This window comes from Aulonocara stuartgranti (assembly GCF_965226115.1).
Source record: "Aulonocara stuartgranti genome assembly, chromosome: 6".
NCBI lineage: Eukaryota > Metazoa > Chordata > Actinopteri > Cichliformes > Cichlidae > Aulonocara > Aulonocara stuartgranti.
In genome coordinates this window covers 18,678,607-18,697,764 of record NC_138944.1, presented here as the reverse complement: position 1 = coordinate 18,697,764, position 19,158 = coordinate 18,678,607, and the positions used below count along the sequence as shown (strand labels likewise).

Here is a 19,158-nt window from a genome sequence, read left to right as displayed (position 1 = left end):
CAAATGAAATAAATTCTGTTCCTTCTAGTATATGTTCTAAATATTTGATTCCTTTACCACTCCAATCTGAAAAGTTTATCATATTATTGTTTTGTAATATGTGTTCCTGTACTTCCTGAACAAACAGAATGTATTTTCATGCATCTGTTCCCCTGTTTCTCTCACTGTCACTGTCTTCTAGGTAAATGGCATAGATATGCGGCAGGCCAGTCATGACGAAGCTATTGCCGTGCTACGGCTCACCACCCAGCGTGTCCAGCTGTGCGTCTTCAGGCACCAGGAATCCTACAGGGAGGAGGACCTGTGGGATGTGTTCAGCCTGGAGCTGAGGCCTCGTCCTGGAGAAGGACTGGGCTTCACTACTGTGGGGAAGAGGTACAGTCAGGATGCTTTTATCAAGTTAGAAACCTCCAACTTGGTATGTTCACAGCAGGTTTGAGCCTGTGTTATCTAACACTGTGCTTTCAAGTACAACAAAGACAAAATCAAATTTTGTTCAGAACCATCGTGTTCGCAACCTAGGTGATGTCACCTGCTGAAAGAGCCTGAAGTCTAAGAGGCTGATGAAGTTGTTAATATATCGGCTTCAAATATAACATATGGCAAGTGGGAGTACTCCTCCTCGCAACTTCTGAAGATGAGAAATAGGTTAAAAATAAATAAATGTGACTTTGTTAGTGAGTGATTAGTCTTGTTGCCTATTTTTACCACAATTTTATTCTTAATCAACTTTTGTTTGTAAGCTGTAGTTAGGCTGGTTAGTTAGTTTAAATTGCAGAATACCTGTTCCTTTTAAATATAATTCCGAAAATTATATTCTAAAAAAACAAAAAACCCTTTATAGACCCTAGTAGATTGACTGTTTTCATGGCAAACTCCTTTGACGTGTTCTGTAACTACTTCACAGATCTCTCCAGCATTCGATAATTACCATAAAGGTTAGATAGGGTCTCACTGCAAAGAAGTCGCAAGACGCATCATTTTCCAAAGAGCTCGGGTGCCAATTTTCTCGCAGCTTTATGTTTTTGCACAATCAGGTGTGACATTATGCAAAACAGCCGGTGCACAGGTCACATTATTTATAAGCCTGGGGCAGGCACAGCTTTTGACCTCTGTTTTCTTCCAACAGTAATGACACTGGCATCTTTGTGTCAGATATCATCAGAGGAGGTGTAGCAGATTCGGATGGCAGGTTGTTGCTAGGCGACCAGATTCTGTCAATCAATGGGGAAGACGTGCGTGCAGCATCACAGGAGCGTGCACACACGCTTCTGCAGGTCTGCCGTATTCACAGTTTATAAATAAATGAACATAGGTAGGCATTTTCATGGCCAGCGTCATTATGTGAGATGTGTCACTTTGCTCTCAGAGTTGCAGTGGAGGAGTCCACCTGGAGGTGGCTCGTTTTAAAGCCGGGGTGCAGTACACACTGCGGAGTCAGGTAAACTGTTTATCTTGCCTACGTATTTCTTTAGTGATATGATTCCTAGTGAAATTATAGTTCAGACTGTAGTTTGTAGGTCAACTATTGCGTTTATACACCTATTTTAACGATATTACTCTGTGAACGTAGGAGTACCTTAAGTTGTGTTTTATCCAGAGCGAAGACTCTGACTGCTCCACGCTTACACCCTCAAGTGTATGCGATGGTTCTTTTGGCCACCAGAGGGAGACAGATAACAAAATAGAGAGCTACAGTGAGTGTCAACTAAGTTCTCGAGTATCGTCTGAGTTACAATGTTGAGTCCAACAATTTGCTTTGAATGGAAAATATACTCTTGCATCTTTTTATCCATAGTTATGTGTCATTCTCTTCTGCAGCATTCAAAGACTCTGACATCAGAAAAGTGATAATAAAAAAGGTAAAACACTCTTATAGTAATAAAAGCATTGTCTTTTTGGACCCCATACTGTACTGGAGAAACTGAGTAGTGATAATTTAACTTATTTTTAGAAGTTACAAATTAGTATAAATTAGTTATATACTGAAAACAACCTGCTTCCTGACTGGATATCATGCTCCTGTAACGTTGGGTGTTTATTTTATGCTCGAATCTGCCATTTGGAAAGGTTGCAAATGTGTGTGTTTGTGTGTCTGTGCGCAATCACTCCAGGGTCCATACGACTCCTTGGGCATCAGCGTAGCTGGAGGAGTGGGCAGTCCCCATGGCAACCTTCCTCTTTTTATTGCTACCATGGATACCAATGGACTTGCTGCCAAAACACAGAAATTACAGGTGGGGAGTGACCATGTATATACACCAGTGCGTGCATGCATGTGTGTCTCATGTATGCTTCACATTGTGACTAGTCGAGTGTGGACTGGGCCTTAAATAAGGAAAATTGCACTTTCTTACTCTTACTGTGTCCCTTAGAGGCTGAAACATCTGCAAAAAGCTGTAAACTTAGACTCTCTGGTATGCATTGATGAATTTAAGGGAATCATAAAAAATAAGGTGAAGGAGGCACAAGATACCTTTTTCTTTAGAGGTGACTGTTGTTTTACTGTGTATTCTTCTGTAATCGCAGAGTGCAGGAGTCATTTAGAATCTGAAGAGGCCGTTTTTCCTGGTTAACTAAAGGTTACCAAAATGAACTTTTCCAACACTGAGACAAATATATGGACTGCCTTGACTGTGTTACATATTTATTGGAATAGAAGTCGATATTTTTACATCATTTTCTTCCTGAAATACATCTCATAAAACAAATATAAAGGTTGGAATAGATCGGGATGCAAGGGGCAGAGGACATAAATGTTTCTCCATGATCAAATTACAGACACATGTAACATAAAATGCATTTTAGACATAAATATTGAAAATGAAGTGACATACCAAAAGTAAACCTTTATGAAATCCTGAAGAAAAAAGATAGGGACAGAAAAGAAAAGGAGACTTTGTAGGCAAAAAGGAAAAGGGGGGATAGTGTTAAGTCTAGGACAAATGTGTGTTTGTGTTTGTGTGTGCATCATCTAGACGGGAGACAGGATCCTCAGTATCAATGATGTTTCCACTGAGGGAATGACTCATGTCCATGCTGAAGCCCTGCTCAAGAACACCACTGGAACCATCATTTTGCAGGTACTGTCACAGTGAGACATCCAGTAACTGATATGTAATGCCTGTAAAGGCAGTAAGTTTCTGTGTGATAACGTCAGCAGGTTTTAGTTCTGTTTTGTCAGAGAAACACAGAAATGGTTCACAGCCAGCTCCCCGTAGGGCTTTTTATCTTCTTCCATATTTCCCCAAGACATAATTTTACATACAGACAACTAAAAAAAAAGAAGTCTTTAACAAAAAGGAGGCCCTTCATTATCAGCATTTTGCACAGTCAGTGTATGTTAATTTCAAGACAACAGTGTTTATGACATTGATTTCACACCTCTAAAAAGACTTCTGCTGTAAGGGAAAAAACTATATTTGTGTCTATGGAAGCGCATGTCGCTTGTTTTTGGCAAGTATTTTGTGTTTAAAATAAACATCAAAAGGTTTTAGACTTGTATCACTCCTACTCTGGTAATATTTGGATGGGCATAAGACCGCTGTTGCATTAATAAGATATTTGATCATTGTCCAACTATAGAAATATTAACTTTTTGCAGAAATCCTGATTAATCTGTTGTTAGCACAACTTCTTCTGGATAAATTTGCAATGCATCAGTTTTGCAGATTTGTTTGAGAAGCTTGTATTTTTTGTAGACATGTACTATACACTAGCTCAAATGTTACACGTGTTCTGTTATAATGACTTCTCCTGTGTTGGTTTCATTGTTCTTTCATTGTCTTTTATTGAAGTGAAACTGACACCTCATGTAGAGTGGTCTGCCAGATTGCCTACTCAGCACAAATAGGCATTTTCAAAGTGATGCTCTGCATACTCCTAAAAGAAAGCTGTGAAGAAAAGCACTCCTGTCTTGCTGATGTCAGTCAGGAGAAACTCACTGTTCTCCAGAGTAATCGCATAAAATAATGAGATATATTTTTAATTACATGTTACTGTCACTATTTGTAGATGTTTTGCTATTCCTTGGATTCAGGCTGTCCTGTCCTGCTTGGATTCAGGCTGTCCTGGTCTCTTCGTGTAGTCCTAAATGGCTAAAACCTTTACACTTTGCACTCATAACATGCTGTTTGTGTGAATCTATGATTGTCTAGGTGGCAGCAGCTTCTCAGGGATGCAGCACACAGAGTAACAGCGATGTGCGCGCATGGTCATTAGGCCAGCCGAGCAGCCTGCCCTGCTTTCACAACAGCCTCTGGTAAGAAGTGGTTCAGCTAACAGTGTCATTTCGTTGTTCTTCTCTCCACTTTAATTAATGAATAAAGACAAAAGCAGGCCTCAAACTTTACTAAACAGTTGGTGCAACACTTGTTTTTAAATGCATGCACATCGGTGCGCTCAGAAGCCAACATCCATTGTTTCGCATCGTATTCTTTACAGCGCTCGCATGTATAAGACCATCACTCTGGAGAGAGGCTCCTCAGGTCTCGGCTTCAGCATTGTAGGAGGTTTTGGCAGCCCTCACGGAGACCTGCCTATCTACATCAAAACTGTCTTTGACAAGGTGAGAAAGCATCTGCCAGGTCTCCTTTTGTTGTGAAAACCAAAGAGTTTTAATGTTGGGAAAGACAGTTTAGCAGCAGTCTGTATGTCACTCACTGAGTCACTCCCTCACATCTTCTCATAGCGTTTTCTCTGTTCAAAACAAAACTTTCTCCCCTCCCTTCCTTCCCTCCCCATCTCCAGCTGCCTCCCTCTTCCCGCTCCTCCACAACCACCCACACATGCAGGGCCTTGGAGTGGGGGTATGTCACCAGGGTGCAGAGGAGGCTACCCCCCCCCCCCCCCCTGTCCCCTTCTGGCTGCCTCTGCCTCAATTTTATCCCACAACTTAGACATTCACATTATTCACACTCTCATTACACATACATATAGGATCTTGGGGGTGGGCACAATCACGGAGTCCAAATTACCATCAGGGTGTACACCTCACCCCTGACGTCGTTGCCCACCTCTCAATTTTAAATACACTTAGTCATTGAGGGCTAGCAGGAGGGGCTATGCGCTTACCTGCTGCTCCTTGGCAGGTAGCTCCATGCCCTCCTGGGTTTTAATTGCACCTTAGAACACATATGCATCAACACTACAATGAGCGGGTGGAGGGAGGTTTGGAGTCTTCTCTCACCCCCATTCTCTGCGGCCTGCTGGAGCGGGAGGGCTAGTAGGAGGAGTTGGCCGTCCGACTGCGGTCTGGGGTGTGGGGCCTCCCTGCTGCTGCGGAGTCGGGGTGGTCTGCCTCTCCCCACCGCAGGGAAAAGGGAAACACCACCTGGGTCTGGGTGCAATTCCCCCCTCCAGGGGCAAGGGTACCTAGACCCGGTTTGTAGAGTACGCTTGGGGAGTGTGATTGTGTGTACAGCGTCTCTTTATGTCTGTCTCCACGTTGGTTGAGTGTGGAGTGAGTGCATATGAGAGCATGAGGGTGGGAATGGATGTTTGTGTCTGTGTGTGCCTGTATGTCTGTGTCTATATCTCAGGTTGGGTATCAGACGCCACCTCTCTGGGGACACCTCAGGCCCTCCAAGGTTTGGAGGCCTATCTCCACCCACCACCACTTCCCCTGCCGGTGGCGGACTCCCTCAGGTGTCGGTGTGTTGGTGGTTCTTTGTGTCTGGGGGTGGGCGTCCGGGTACACACCGGCTCACTCCTTGGCGGCCGCTTGTCGGGGCCTGGGGCCTGGGGCTCGCTCGGGCCCCTTTGGAGGTGGGGTGCCCCCGGCCTCTCGGCCTGGGGCTCGGTCACTCAGGCACAGCTGGGGGCCGGCGGAGCTCACGGGCGCGTCACTGCAACTCCCCCTGACTTCTGCTCCGCGGCTGCTGGGCGAGCCCTCATCTGGGACTCTCCTCAGCTCTTACTGGAACAGTGGCGCAGCTGCCCCTCTGTTGGTCTTCCATGGTCTCTTGTGTTCTGGGGGCCTCTGGATGTCTGGAGTTTTGATCTCCTCCATACCCGCTTCACACCCTGGAGGACGGGGCTGTGGCCCCCCCACACTCCCTAGCAGATCATTACATGGAGAAACCTTTGGAATGCAAGCATGCTGATCCACACAGGTATGCACACATGGGTATTCACAGACGCGGACTAAAGCTTCCTTGGCTGCTGCCTCAAAGCACACTGTGCGCTGTCTATCTTGCGTGCTGCACAATATCGTTTATTATTTAGTAAATATTGATATCTATGACTAGCTAGTTTATTGTGATGGTGCTTTGTTTTCTCTATTATTATGTTGCTCTTTGTTGTTTGCTGTCTCCTCTGCTTGTTTTTTTTGTTTGTTTGGTTTTTTTTTCTCCATACAGGTGACCCAGGAGTTCTTTTTTTTTTCTCTCTCTCTTCCCCCCCTTCTCACCGTCTCTTCTCCCCTTTGGTTTTCTTTCTTTCTCTCCCCCTCTTTCTCTCATTCATTCCCCCTGTCCTATTTATTAAAAAAAAAAAAAAAAAAAAATGACAAAGGATGAACTGAAGCTCTGCCATCACGTAATGTCGCATACTGCTGTTTCTGATGTCATTTAGAAAAAAAAAAAAAAAAAAAAAAAAAAACTTTCTCCAATCATCAGCAATTCGGGTAAAAAAGCAGGCAGCAGGCAGTTTCACCGTGTGTGGTTTTACTTTATATGCGTTGTTGTTTTGTGACTACCTATGTAAGCCACATAAGAGACAGAGATTCTTGTGTGGTTTTAAGTTATAGTGCCTTTTTTGTAATTCAACACCAAAAATAGCAATTTGTCCCTAACGGCAATGCTCAATGTAAGAAACAAAGCAAAAAGGCCACAGTTATAACTTGTTAAATAGCTTTTGTTTTGTAACAGGTGGTAAACTCTTAGTGCCATGCTCTAGTAAACTGCATTATGTCAGTTTTTGCATGATTGCTTTCCTTTGTTTTGTTTCTTGATTCTATTTCTGAGCATCTGTTGCGACCAATTCCTTTGTGATCATTACAAACATTCATTTAACCTCACATTCATTCTTTTCTCCTAACATATGTGTTGCCATATTAGCGTTTAAAAGCTCTTGTTGACTTTGTACTTCAGGGTGCAGCCATTGAGGATGGCAGGCTGAAACGTGGCGATCAGATAATTGCTGTTAATGGACACTGCCTGGAAGGTGTGACCCACGCTGAAGCTGTGGACATTCTGAAAAAGACCAAAGGAACTGTCGTCCTCACCGTGCTCTCATGAGACAACTGCCCACTGTACCTCAAGTTAATGACATCTTCCTAAAACAGCTCTGGAGGGCTGTGGTTGTTTCCTATAAAGCTGTAGAGTGATTCTCCTCTTGTAGAGGGCACTCTACATGTCAAAACAATACATATAATTATAAGAAGAGTCTTTATTTTAAGTCTAAATTAAATTGCATTTAATTTGTGAACTCTACCTCCAACTGCAAACACAGCTTTGTTGTATTTACACTCAGTATTTAAAAATATAGCAGAGCATGTCCAGTTAAATCCAGTTAAGGAGCCGGGTATTGGGTTCGCCAAGGCCTCCATCTTGGGCTTTGGGGATTGGATGCCTGAGTCCAGTCTGAGTCCCTTCAGAATGACCACTAAGCTCAGTCATTCTGGAGGGACTCAGAGTAGAGATGCTACTCCTCCAGCCCAGAAGGCCTAGAATGCCATCTAGGTGGGGCTTTTTGTGGCACGTCTAACTGGCAGGAGACCCCCAGGGTGGACGCAGGACACACTAGAGAGATTTTATGCCTCAGGTGGCTTAGGAAAGCCCCAGCAAGAGCTGGAGAAGGAAATAGCTGAGGAGCACCTGAGACCCTGACCCAGATGAGTGGAAGAAAATGGTTGGATGGATAGTTTAGCATTGTTGTGCATTATTTTTCATGTAAACACACTCATCAATACGTTACGTGTTCATACTGATATATATAATTGAAGCCTCAATTGACGGCAGCCTAGTGCTGGATTTTGATTATTACTTTAACAAACAAACAACTCCCAAGACTCAAAATATGCCAACTGCTTCTGCCAATCTTTTGTATGGCAATAGGATGTCTGCTTTGAAAGACTGTTGTACTTTTCTTTTCATTGTTGTGTTCGAATAATTAAAAATGTGTCATGATTTCATGAATATTGAATGTCTTAAGTGGCATGTTGATAATTAGCAATGATAACCACCTTATGTTAAACGGGACAGAGAATAGGAAAAAATGCATTTTGCTGCATCTGTTAGAAGCAGCTGCTGAGTATCGACTGTTATTTACCAGTGTAGTATTAATCAGTGTTTTCATAGTCTTCAACTTTAGCAGCTGTTTTTTTTTAGGACTTGATTTTTGATGTTAATAGTTCAGTGTGAAATTAGACACCGTCTCCGTTTTATATAAATTTATTTACCTGACTTCACACGGCTGTGATACTTATGTTTTTGTCGCTGTAATTAATTTCATTAATATAAGAAGTCACTTCACACTTACACACATGGATGCACACACTCGTTTTCATATCTTAGTGAGGACATCTAATTGACATAATGTTTTCCCCAGCTGCTTACCCTAACCCTTACCATCATTTGTATTTGTCCTCACAAAGATATATAAACATGGTGCACACGCACTGGTATTGTGTAACCAAATGTTCTGTAAGTGATCTTATTAAATGTTATTTGTTAAAATTTTGTATCCAAAACCTTTTGAAGTTCAGGACCTTGTGTTTCTGTTTTTCTTACCTTCTGATTTATCTCCGGATGCAATGTGTCAGTGAAAGAGACGTTTTATGTTATGAGGGGTTTTTTTCATCTTTTTTATTAATGAATATCAACAAGTTATATTTTGTGATTTCTCTCACCGAGTAGGATAAACCTTTTTTTCTTTTTTTTTTTCAGTTTTCAAATTTCACACATGCACACCACACACCAGTATCTGAGAAAAGCTCTGAACTGTTTAACAAGGACAACTGAGCTGAAAGTCACATTTTTAATGGATAGAAGAAGCAAGAGTCTTCTTTTCTTTTTTCTTTATTTTATGTTATTTTTTTGCATATTTTTTGCATGTTTCCAAACCAGTGAACTGAATTTCGCCTTGGAGGTGTTTTCCTGTAGCAGTTATGCTCTATGTCTTTATCCCTCTCTCGCACTTTTTCTCCACCTTTGTCTGCCATGAGTACGTATGCGGCATCACTCACGTTTAGTCAAGGTGACAGGATGAAGTGCGTGTCGTGCTTGGAATGACAGGCAGCTCTGAATTACGGAGGAGTCGTGCGGAGAGGAGAGAAGAAGGGGGATGAGCTAGATTAGAGAAAAGGCAACATTTTATAGAAGGCGGAGAAGATCAGTCTAAAGTTTGGACAAAGACGTTTTAAACCTGAGGTCCGACAATCACAGAGGAAGAGGAAACCTGTGACTTTTTTTAAAGGAAAATCCTCAGTACTTTCACTTTAATTACCAGAGTTACTGGTGACAACTTGATAAACAATACATTTGCACACAAATGTCTCATTTAGGAAATAGGAGGCATCTAGGGAGATCCTGTCTGGAGCCTCGGCATTAATCAAAGCCATCTGTTCACATTGCAAGCTTTATTGAAACCCAGCCATCGCGGTCTGCTTTATCCTTCTCCAGATGAACAATTGCTTCCCTGCTGGCCCAAGGAGAAATGGAGAAACGGTGTAATGCTTTTTTTTTCTTTTTTTTTGCATTTCACTTGGATCTTTGCTATAATATAAGAATGATAAACATCATATTTGGTATTTTTTTCACATCCACAAACATTTGACCCCTGTGGATTTCCAGTTTCATACAAATAACTGACAGGGAAGCAGATGAAATTACATCTATTTTTTCTTCTTTTTTCTTTAAGAGGAAGCAAAAGGACTTATCTGCCGTTTTTGTTGTTGTTGTTGTTGTTTTTCAAAACCAGCCTCAAATTTCATGACAAACATTTTTAAGGGGAAGAGCTCCAGCCACAGGGAACAGGACTTTTTTTCCTACCCTTAGTCATACACCATGTAGCACAGTAACTTCTTTGGCTGCAGAAACTGCTATGCATTTTTTCTGCAGATGACTTTCATGAGAGCATGCTTGAAAGGCACTAATGAGCCTCTCTCTCTGGAGGATAGCAGTGGCCAAATGATTGTTCTATGTGTGACTGTCACATCGATCCATATTCATAAACATAGGGGACCGTGTCTTTTTGCTGTCAGTGTAACCTGGTGATACAGAAAGTACAGCCAACGGGTCCAAAAAGTCTTCTTCTCCATCCTTTCCCATGAGGTCCTTTTTCAAGATATCAGCATGCACTGCAAAAATATCCTTTGAAATTCACTCCAGTCAGTGCTGAGTGTTAAAATCTTGATTCCCATAAAGCAAAATGTCCCAAAATATCCCAAAAGGAAGAGTTAGGTGCCACTAAGTCCACGTCATTCCCATTAAATGAGCGAATGAGCAGGGCTGAGTTGGCATTTGGCACACAGACACAAAAAAGCGTGCACGGTGGTGTGGCTTATATTCAGTGACATAGCCTAGCAAGAAATAGTTAGACCCAATCATGAAACAGCAGGCAAACACTGGATGACGTCATCCGATTATGAGTTTGAAAACCGACCGAACAATGCTAATTAATTAATTAGTTAGTTAATTTTACATACGGATGTTAAAATACAAGGGTTTCCTCTACATATCATATCTACACACACCTGTACTACAGAAAGAAAGTAAATTTCAAGTGATGAAAGTTCCGTAGTCTACTGTGTAGTTTTTACAGAAATCTTTTTAACGCTTATTCAATAAACCACTGAATTTCTCACGGTTCACAAAAGCTTATTTCTGAAAAATTTTTAGATACTCTGAATAAAAAAAACATGTCCGTTTTTAAATGTCCGTTGATCACCCTCGGCTTAAAAATCTTCAAATTTGGGGACACTGTGGTTAAGTAAGTGTTTGTTTTGGGATGGGGAGTTTCTGCTGAAAATGCAGCTTCACATCAAAAAGATCAGACAGCATCTCCACCCTCCACCTCCATGACGCCCTTGCTGTAGGTACGAGCTTGAAGACTTGCTGTAAGCCTCCAAAGTTGCAACGTAGGATCATAAATTGTGCATACTGTGCGCCTTCGTGGTAATTAGGCATGCAGTGACAGGTGGCCGCCTTTTGTGACAGACAGGACAGGATTATTTATTTATTCAAGGCAAACGATATTATGTATGTAAAACTATCACACACACCCAAAAAAGCCACAGTTATAAAAATTAAAAGTAATAAATCTGCGCCAAAAGGGCAAACTAGTCTTACAACTCGAGGGTACTCGACCGCTGCTTTGTTTTTTTTAATAGCTTATAGGTGTGGACAGTGTAGCAGTTTTATGGTGTCATGGAGATTTAAAATTCCACGGTGCGCTTAAAGTCATATTAAGTTTTGTCTTTGATATTCCCTACATGCAGTTTAAAAAATTAGGATACGAGTGTAAATGAAGAAAAAAAAAACCGATTTCCTCCTTTCGCAGTAATCCTTTAGATCCACTTGAGGGCGGTACATCTGCTGTTTTGAACACATGGAAATTTGCATGGGCTTGATTTGAGAAGTAACATTACGTCTAAGTGGTGTGATTTGCCAGTTGGCCTGAGGCTTGAGACAAGCAAATTTATGCCTGCGGCAAAAAAGGCCTGTGGTGTTTTCATAAAATACTGCTTGTTCACACAAAAACAGAGTGAGTTAAAAGTTTAAAAAAATGAAAAGGAATAGAAGCATATTCCTATAGAAAGACATCATTTCATCTGCACGGATAAACTTATATTTGTCAGCTGAAAATGGGCAGCGAGGTGGAGTCACTAAATAGTGTAGCTCTGACATGTAGCTTTGGAAGGTTCAGTCCCAGTAGCTGCTCCTATGCTTGCTGTGTACTTATCTGAGCACTGGATATCAGCTCTTGCAGTTATTATAATCTTGGCTGCAGTCTGAAAATCTACTGGATGTGCTCAACAAAAGATCCGCCAGACCCTCTCCGCTTTTCAATTCATAAATGCAGACACACAATTATGCCTGGGCTCAAAACCAGTTCACCTTTATTAGAAGAAATGGAGGAATAATTAAAAAAAGGAAAACAAGGCAAATTTATGTATGTAAATGTTGGGTCCTCTCAAGATGATCAAAAATGTTAGACAACGGACTGTGATTTGTCCAGCCTGCGGTCTTCCTCTGAGTAGCGTCGGTAAATTTCTGCCAACAGCGGCTCCAGGGCCTCGGCAGAGCTGTAAGAGTGAGAACGCATGGCGCAGGCTATGACGATACCAACCACCACCACAACCAGCACTGCAGCAATAACGGCTACGCTGATGATCTCAGAGAGAGTGAAGGTACGAGCTATGAGGGAAAAGAGCGGACGGTTATGAGCAATTCCTGGATTTTGTGGATCTGCACATGCTTACACGTTCTCTGCTTCTCACCCGGCCACTGGACCTCATATGAGTATCCCAGGTTTTCTGGGGCAGGCACAAACATCTCAGCATTGGTGACAGGCGGCCAGAAAGGAACCATGTTGAACCTGCGGTTGTGTCCAATGGGAGCGTTCTCATCGGGGTAAACAGTGTCACCTGAGAGAGTGAAGAATATGTCAATCCATCCATTCATTCTCCAAAGTGAATTTTGTTGTTTGAATATTCGCAAAGGTGTACCCGGTTGATGCCTGCGGAGCCACTCGTCAAAGACTGCATCGGTAAAGGTGTGAAGCAAGACAAAGATGGGATCATTGGGCGACAGGTGAGTCTGTCCACCCGTCCCGTTGAGGAAGAGGTGGGCCAGATTGTGAAGACTGCGGATCACTGGGTCGTACATCCCCTGGGGGGCGCTGTAGCCTTGAAATTATGGAACAAAAAAGGAGAGAAAAAAGGAAAACGTTTAATGAAGACTCTGATTGACCAAAATTAGGAACAACAAATGTTGTGTTGGAGCTAACCATATGTGCATGTGGGTGGAGGATTGAGTGAGTGTTTTTCTGGCTTTGTGTTTCATCTATACACTCACACAGTATTCAGCAGCTTTATTTTCTGAGCTGAGCCCAAGTGAAACTGAATATTTCCTTGGATTGGGTTGATGGGAGAATGCTAAATCTCAACTACTGCTTTGGCTCTAACCTATGAGTCATGTTGAATGTGGATCACCTTCGATGGTGTTCCTGAAGCTCTCGGAGGAGGTGGAGTAGTAAGGAGGGGTATCAAAGGTGTTGATCTCCAGACAGTCCAGCACATCTTTGGGCTCCGGCAGCCTCTGCACCATGGGCCGCGCCACGTTGCCTGCTGGGTTCCTCCTGATGGGACTGCTCTCTGTGCCTTGGAGATGAAGAAAGGACTCAATAAAACTAGGTTGAGTGAAATATAATTAGTTTAAAATAATAAAGATAACTTCTGATTACTGGCACACTAAGACCTAAGATCAGGCACAAGCCAGAGGTCCCTACAGATATGGATTGATTGAAAATGTATTATTTAACCACCTTCTAACTCTGTGTGGGAGACTCTACTAGTTTGATCAGCCTTAAACATGACAGGATGGCAGTTTTCTTTTTTAATTATTCAATAAAAGTCAACAGTAGTGAGTGGGAGCTTTGTGACTGAACAGAAGTTTTTTTTTTTCTTTTTTTGTCTCTCTTGCATGTATGATGTCTTTCTCTTTTTTCAGGCTTTCTCTCCTACACACAAGCACATAAACAGAAGGCTACATAACCGAGTTGTCTGTCTGTTTGAAGATTATTCCCTCAGATCAAAGGAACCAGTAGACTGTTAGATTCCTGTCTTCAACAAGCGCATGCACAAATGAGGCAACCCCCTTAACCCAGTTAAGGAGATGTTGCTTGTTGACGCAGGAAATACCAGGCCTGTCATGACTCTCTGGGGGGAATAACAAGATAGATCACTCACATGTTGGCCACTCACGTGTTCAACCTGTTACCAAACACTTTTTTTTCTTATGACCTCTTTTTATAAGTTTGTTGTTGAGGCTCCACGGGGAAAGATGATTGCCTATTCCGAATGAAAACCAAATCCTTTATAAATTAGGTGCATTTGAACACTGAAAGAAAGGTAGTGAATTAGGCTTGTAATCTGGTGCCAGTACGGAATGAGAGCCAATCCCTGCAAATCTGATCACCTAAAGTCTAGGTTACGCAGCGTTATCTTAATACTGAATAACAATTCTCTTATTCTAGGTTAAATCTTGTGACCAATCAGGAATTAACACTGAAAAACTAGGCTGATTGAATAAAAACAAAAAAATCTTTCAAACCGCAGTATTTAGAGATGCAGTGTGTAGTACTCCAGTTACACACGGCAACAGAGAAGGCGATGTTTAACAACTAGAGCAGTTTCAAACAAACTGAAGTAATAGCGAGCAATATCGAATTTAGCACAACAGCTGTGAGCTATTATTTATAGCAGCCTATGTTCTACATGCTCTCTTTATGAGCTCTTTGCCCTCTTTTCTGATGCAGCTGAGACGATGCTGTATGTCAGCAGCGCTCGGCTGCACGGCGAGGTATAGTGTGTGTTTCCGTGACTGTCTTTACTGTTGCAGATGGTGCCCAGAGTGTCGTAGTCATCCACACTCTCGCAGATGACCCTCCACTGTGAGAACACAGAGTTGGGGCTGATGGAGCTCATATCAAATGTGCTCCTGGCTCCCAGCAGGTCATCTGTGCAGATGTCGCATTCGCTGCCTCCAATGGCGAAGTTCCAGTAGGGCAGGGCAAAGGTGGGGTTGCCCAGCATGTCCTGTGAAGATCGAACAGGGGAAGGAGGCAGGTGTTCAGGGAAGGACTGTCTGTAAACAAACTGCTTTCTTGAATTGTTTATTAGAAAAATATGCAGGTTGGTCCTTTTTCTTTTTGTCCTTTATGCGCCCTATTTTTTTGTCCCCTTCCTATATATTCCTGCTTTTGTTTTGCCTTTTTTATTTCCTCCTTGCATTAACCCATTCTCCTTCCGGCTAGCTTTTCACTCAGTGTCAGATCTTTTATTTTTCCATCACCACTCCTCCTATCCTAACCTCCTCATCCATTTCTTTATCAGCCCAGAAGCTTGCTGTCTCTCCTCTTTTCCACTACCACCCCTCTTTCTCCCTGCCTTCTCTCTGCTCACCTGCATGTCTCTCTCCAGTTGCAGCAGATGAAAACGATGCCAGGTGACAAAACCTGGGCCCTCGTGGGAGAAGTCTACACCTCCAAAGCTGGTCTGGCCTGGCCCCAGGTACGTCTTACTGACAGAGTAGTAGTGACTCCAAACAAAGTAATTATAAATGGTGATGTTCTCAAACTGTGGGGTGTTGCCATCAGGCCCAAACAACTCCTGGTACCTAAAGATAAAGGATGAATGTCACGTTGTATTTTTTCCTCCACATTGCCCTGCCTGAATCCTCCAAATTCACCCTGATTGATTTGAAGTAAGAGAATGCGTGGCCTTAGATGAACTATGCATGTGTTAAATGCTCTGCTGTTGCATAAAGCTTTGTAATCTTAGTAGCTCTACAAAGTGTTTTTCACAATTTTGTTTTCACTGATCCATTCAAACACGGCTTCAGAACTTGGGGATGGTACTGGTGAATAACTCACTAATGGATATATAGATATTAATACATATTTTATTCTCTGTAGCTGCAATGCATTATGTGGCATGTAACTAAGAATCTTGAGCATGACCATTAATAACAAGGGGAATTTTAATTGTCTGATCCAGAGGTTAAGAGATTTTCTTTGAGCTGCAGTCAAGAATGGCTTCAAAAATTAACCAATTGCAGTCCTCAGCTGATTTAGAAGGAGGTTATTCACAGATTCAGAAGACTGTAATTCCCTTTACTCGTGCCAAAAGTGATCATTTGCTCAACTTTCTACAGCTTTTAAAGAAAGCTGCCATGAGAAATCCTCTGATTTTACAAATAATTTCAAAAACACAGCATGTGGCTCAGCCACAGATACTGCACATATATTTCTTTCAACCGACTCAGCTGAGTCTGAGCGTGCAGGTCCTTGGGCAAAACATACTGTGTTTAGAATCACTGTTGACCAGAGAATTACAAGGTAAAAATCAACCCTTTAAAATCATCTAATTGTATTCAGCTTGATTATCATGTTATTTTTTCAATATACCGTCTTGTACAGATGACGAGGTCAGGGTGGACAGTCCTCTTAGCTTGATCCAGAGCATTTACAAACGCCTGCTTCTCAGCTGTGCTCATCTGCATGATGTTTCTCCTTACTGGGGAGACGTTAATGGGGTGAAGAGAGAGAATGAAGTGTTGTTAAAGTGTGGGGGAAACGAAGGAAGAGTAGAGAAAAGAAAGTGCTATTAAAAATTAACACTTTTTTCCTGCTCCTAGCAATAAATGCTGCCTTCATTCCCCAGGCTGATGTAGACCTGTGAAATCTTGAAGGACACGGTAGAAGATAGAAATTTTAAGTCGTCGTGAATTTTTAGGTCGTAAAAAAGCATCTGCTCTCTTACCCACAGAGATCCTCTGATCACAGTTTGGTCCAGTTAGCCCGTGTCTGCATCGCCCACAGTTGTAGCCGGTGAAATTCCCATTACACCGGCAAGTGCGATTGAAGAATCTCAGCGGCCACCTCTCTCTGTCATCGCGCCCGGCATAAGGGTACTGAGGTCCATGGCGCCGACTGTCAGCCTCAATGGTCACACACTGGCCTCTTCCTGTGCTGGAGCCACACTCGTCTCCTGCTACCCCTGCAGGGGATGGGCAGCACTGGCCGCTCTGCAGCCCCTCAGGAGTGACACACTCCCTCGGGAACTGGGCCAAGGTGAGCGTGGCACACAAGGTCCCCACCAAACCCACACTCCACAAGCTGATAAAGTAGAGAATGAGGTGAAGTAAGGAGTTTTTTAGGGCCATGCAGTAATTTAGATGTGAGAACAAGGTTGGAACAAAGTGCGTGGAAATCTTTTACATGTTGAGAATTGCTGTTATACAGGCCTCCTTCTTTTTGAAAGGACTTGTCTTGTTCACGGTTGTGAAGGACCAGTGACCGTCCCAGAACACATTTAGCAAGATGAAGATTAAAAAAAAAACATCCCCACATACACGCCACATCCACTGAAATTAAGCTCTAGAACAACTTACTCAGTACGTGTTCTCTTGTTAAAGCCAATTGTCTTAACATTATTCCAAAACTTCAGTTCTTACACATCCCTGCAGGCAGCACAAGTCATTATTTATAATTCACAAAGCCATTAGCTTTCAACTCTTACAAGTTCAGAAATGCTTTCAACAATAGACAGCAGGCAATGATTTGCTTGAACCTTTTTTCTTTTTTCTTCCTTTTTTTTGCAGTTAGATTTGCATGCCTTTTGTGCCTTTTGAAGTTTGTTGATTAGAAATGAATGAAGGAGTGGCTAATAATTTGTAATTATTATGAGCAATTATTTAACAACAAAACAGCACCTAAGAAATGTTACCAATATAAAAGGGGGAATAGCTCCACATGTTTGAGCATATTACAAATATTTGAATGCACGACTTAACTAGTCGGCATCACCTGCTGGGTTCTGTGAAAATCTGCTCTGTAACATCATATGAGACAAAACTTCACTTCATCTGCAAAGATGTAGCGCATTAGTCCAATATGCACTTTTAATTTGTAAAGGCGCTAAAGCAGTCAGTCATACCGCCGAGTTGTATGACTTTTTGGATTCTACAGTTCATTTGGTGAAAAAGGAATCAGTATCATTTGTTCCCCTACCTCTGACTGTACATGCTGCTCCTCTGTTTGCAGAACTGAAGTCCCCCCCAAAAATCAGCCCGTTGCCCTTCTCTGTCTTAAATAGCTATTGAGCACATGAGCAGGCCTTTGTGGAGCTTGTGCAAGGAGAAACACACACACACACACACACACACACACACACACATACCGTACACACGTGTACACTTGAGGGTACTTGAGTTTTTTCAAAAACTCATTCATGAACCTTGTGATCATGGACCAAATGACGCCAGACTGTGGATACTCACACAAATATTTGATGACATTCATGCTGAAGTCTTACAAGAGAAAATTTCTGGGGTTTTAGCCAAGTTCTACATTTATGTAAATCATGTACGTAAGTAGAAGTTAGTTCCATAATTTTGTTTTGTTTTTGTTTGTTTTCACTTTGTTTCTGTACACTCCAAAAGACGATTTTCAAATTAAGCAATCAAGACGTGATTGAGTACAGACTGTTAGCTTTAATTCCAGCAGTTTTACAGTATTTTTACACTAGCACTTTAGGAGATGCAGCAAATTTTATGCACAGTCCCTCGTTTTCAAAGGCTTAAAAATAATTGGACAATTGACTGACAAGCGGTTTCATGGTGACACGAGGCCTGGTCGCTTGTTGTTATTTCATGATAAATGAAGCAAACATAATATCTGAAGTTGATTCAAAGTCCTAAGTTTGTATTTTTGTCACTTTTCTCTGTAGACAAGGAGGTACTTATCACTCTGAAAAAAATCTAAATAAATCTAACAGAGAGACAGCAAAAACTTTAGGAGTGGCCAAATCAACAATCTGGTGCATTCTAAAAAGGATTTCTGCATTTGCCAACACAGCTAACCCAAGAGGCCTGAAAGACCATGCATAAAGTGGATGATGACAGAATTATTTCAACTGTTAAGAAAAACAACTTAAAAAAATCTAACCAAGCTGGGAACACTCTCAAAATATTAGTGATATCATTGTTAACGTCTACAAACATGAAACGCAGAGGGTTTACAACAAGGTTCAAACCACCGGTTACACTCAAGAACATGAAGGTCAGATGAGTGTTTTTTAGAAATCCTCTGAAAGAGCCTGCACAGTTCTGAGAAAAAAAAGGTCAGATGATAAACTTGCAGAAGAATGACGGGAAGAGAAAATTATGATAGGGGCAGGGTTGTGGTGTGTGGTGGCCAGTGGAACCCGGCACTGGAGTTTATGGATCTAGTTGCTTCTTTGGACACTTAATTTTGTTCTACTCAAAGCAAAACTTATAATACACAAGTCAAGACTGACGCAGAATAAAAAACAAATCCATTTTTTAAAAATCGTTTTACATTTTAAAGACTTTTCAGATGAGGCACTTCATGTTGCAGCCAGCATTCTCAGACTTCAGACTTGCTGATAAAATGGGATGATTGCTCGTGGCA

General features: G+C 42.0%; 2 protein-coding genes across 5 annotated transcripts in view; one reads left to right on the top strand and one right to left on the bottom strand.

The window, feature by feature from the left end:
- LOC309709293 (multiple PDZ domain protein-like) overlaps positions 1–8,692 on the top strand; it is a 50,225-nt gene extending 41,533 nt beyond the window's left edge. For 3 of the 4 annotated variants that reach the window (XM_082537845.1, XM_082537847.1, XM_082537844.1), the window contains 10 exons: positions 182–375; positions 1,130–1,277; positions 1,370–1,441; positions 1,574–1,697; positions 1,822–1,862; positions 2,115–2,237; positions 2,979–3,083; positions 4,158–4,261; positions 4,444–4,567; positions 7,092–8,692. In XM_082537845.1, coding sequence (XP_082393971.1) covers positions 182–375; positions 1,130–1,277; positions 1,370–1,441; positions 1,574–1,697; positions 1,822–1,862; positions 2,115–2,237; positions 2,979–3,083; positions 4,158–4,261; positions 4,444–4,567; positions 7,092–7,238 — 1,182 coding nt within the window. In that variant the 3' untranslated portion in view covers positions 7,239–8,692. The remainder of the gene's footprint in view (positions 1–181; positions 376–1,129; positions 1,278–1,369; positions 1,442–1,573; positions 1,698–1,821; positions 1,863–2,114; positions 2,238–2,978; positions 3,084–4,157; positions 4,262–4,443; positions 4,568–7,091) is intronic. The other variant, XM_082537846.1, reaches the window with a different exon arrangement.
- Positions 8,693–12,032: 3,340 nt separating this feature from the next.
- On the bottom strand, positions 12,033–17,798 carry tyrp1b (tyrosinase-related protein 1b). Its single transcript, XM_082536645.1, has 9 exons — positions 17,737–17,798; positions 16,487–16,842; positions 16,132–16,240; positions 15,128–15,341; positions 14,557–14,761; positions 13,157–13,324; positions 12,671–12,850; positions 12,443–12,589; positions 12,033–12,359 (listed from the first exon to the last, which is right to left on the bottom strand). The coding sequence occupies exons 1-9, from the start codon at positions 17,748–17,750 to the stop codon at positions 12,154–12,156; spliced, it is 1,599 nt and encodes a 532-aa protein (XP_082392771.1). The 5' UTR covers positions 17,751–17,798; the 3' UTR covers positions 12,033–12,153.
- Between the last annotated feature and the right edge of the window lie 1,360 nt (positions 17,799–19,158).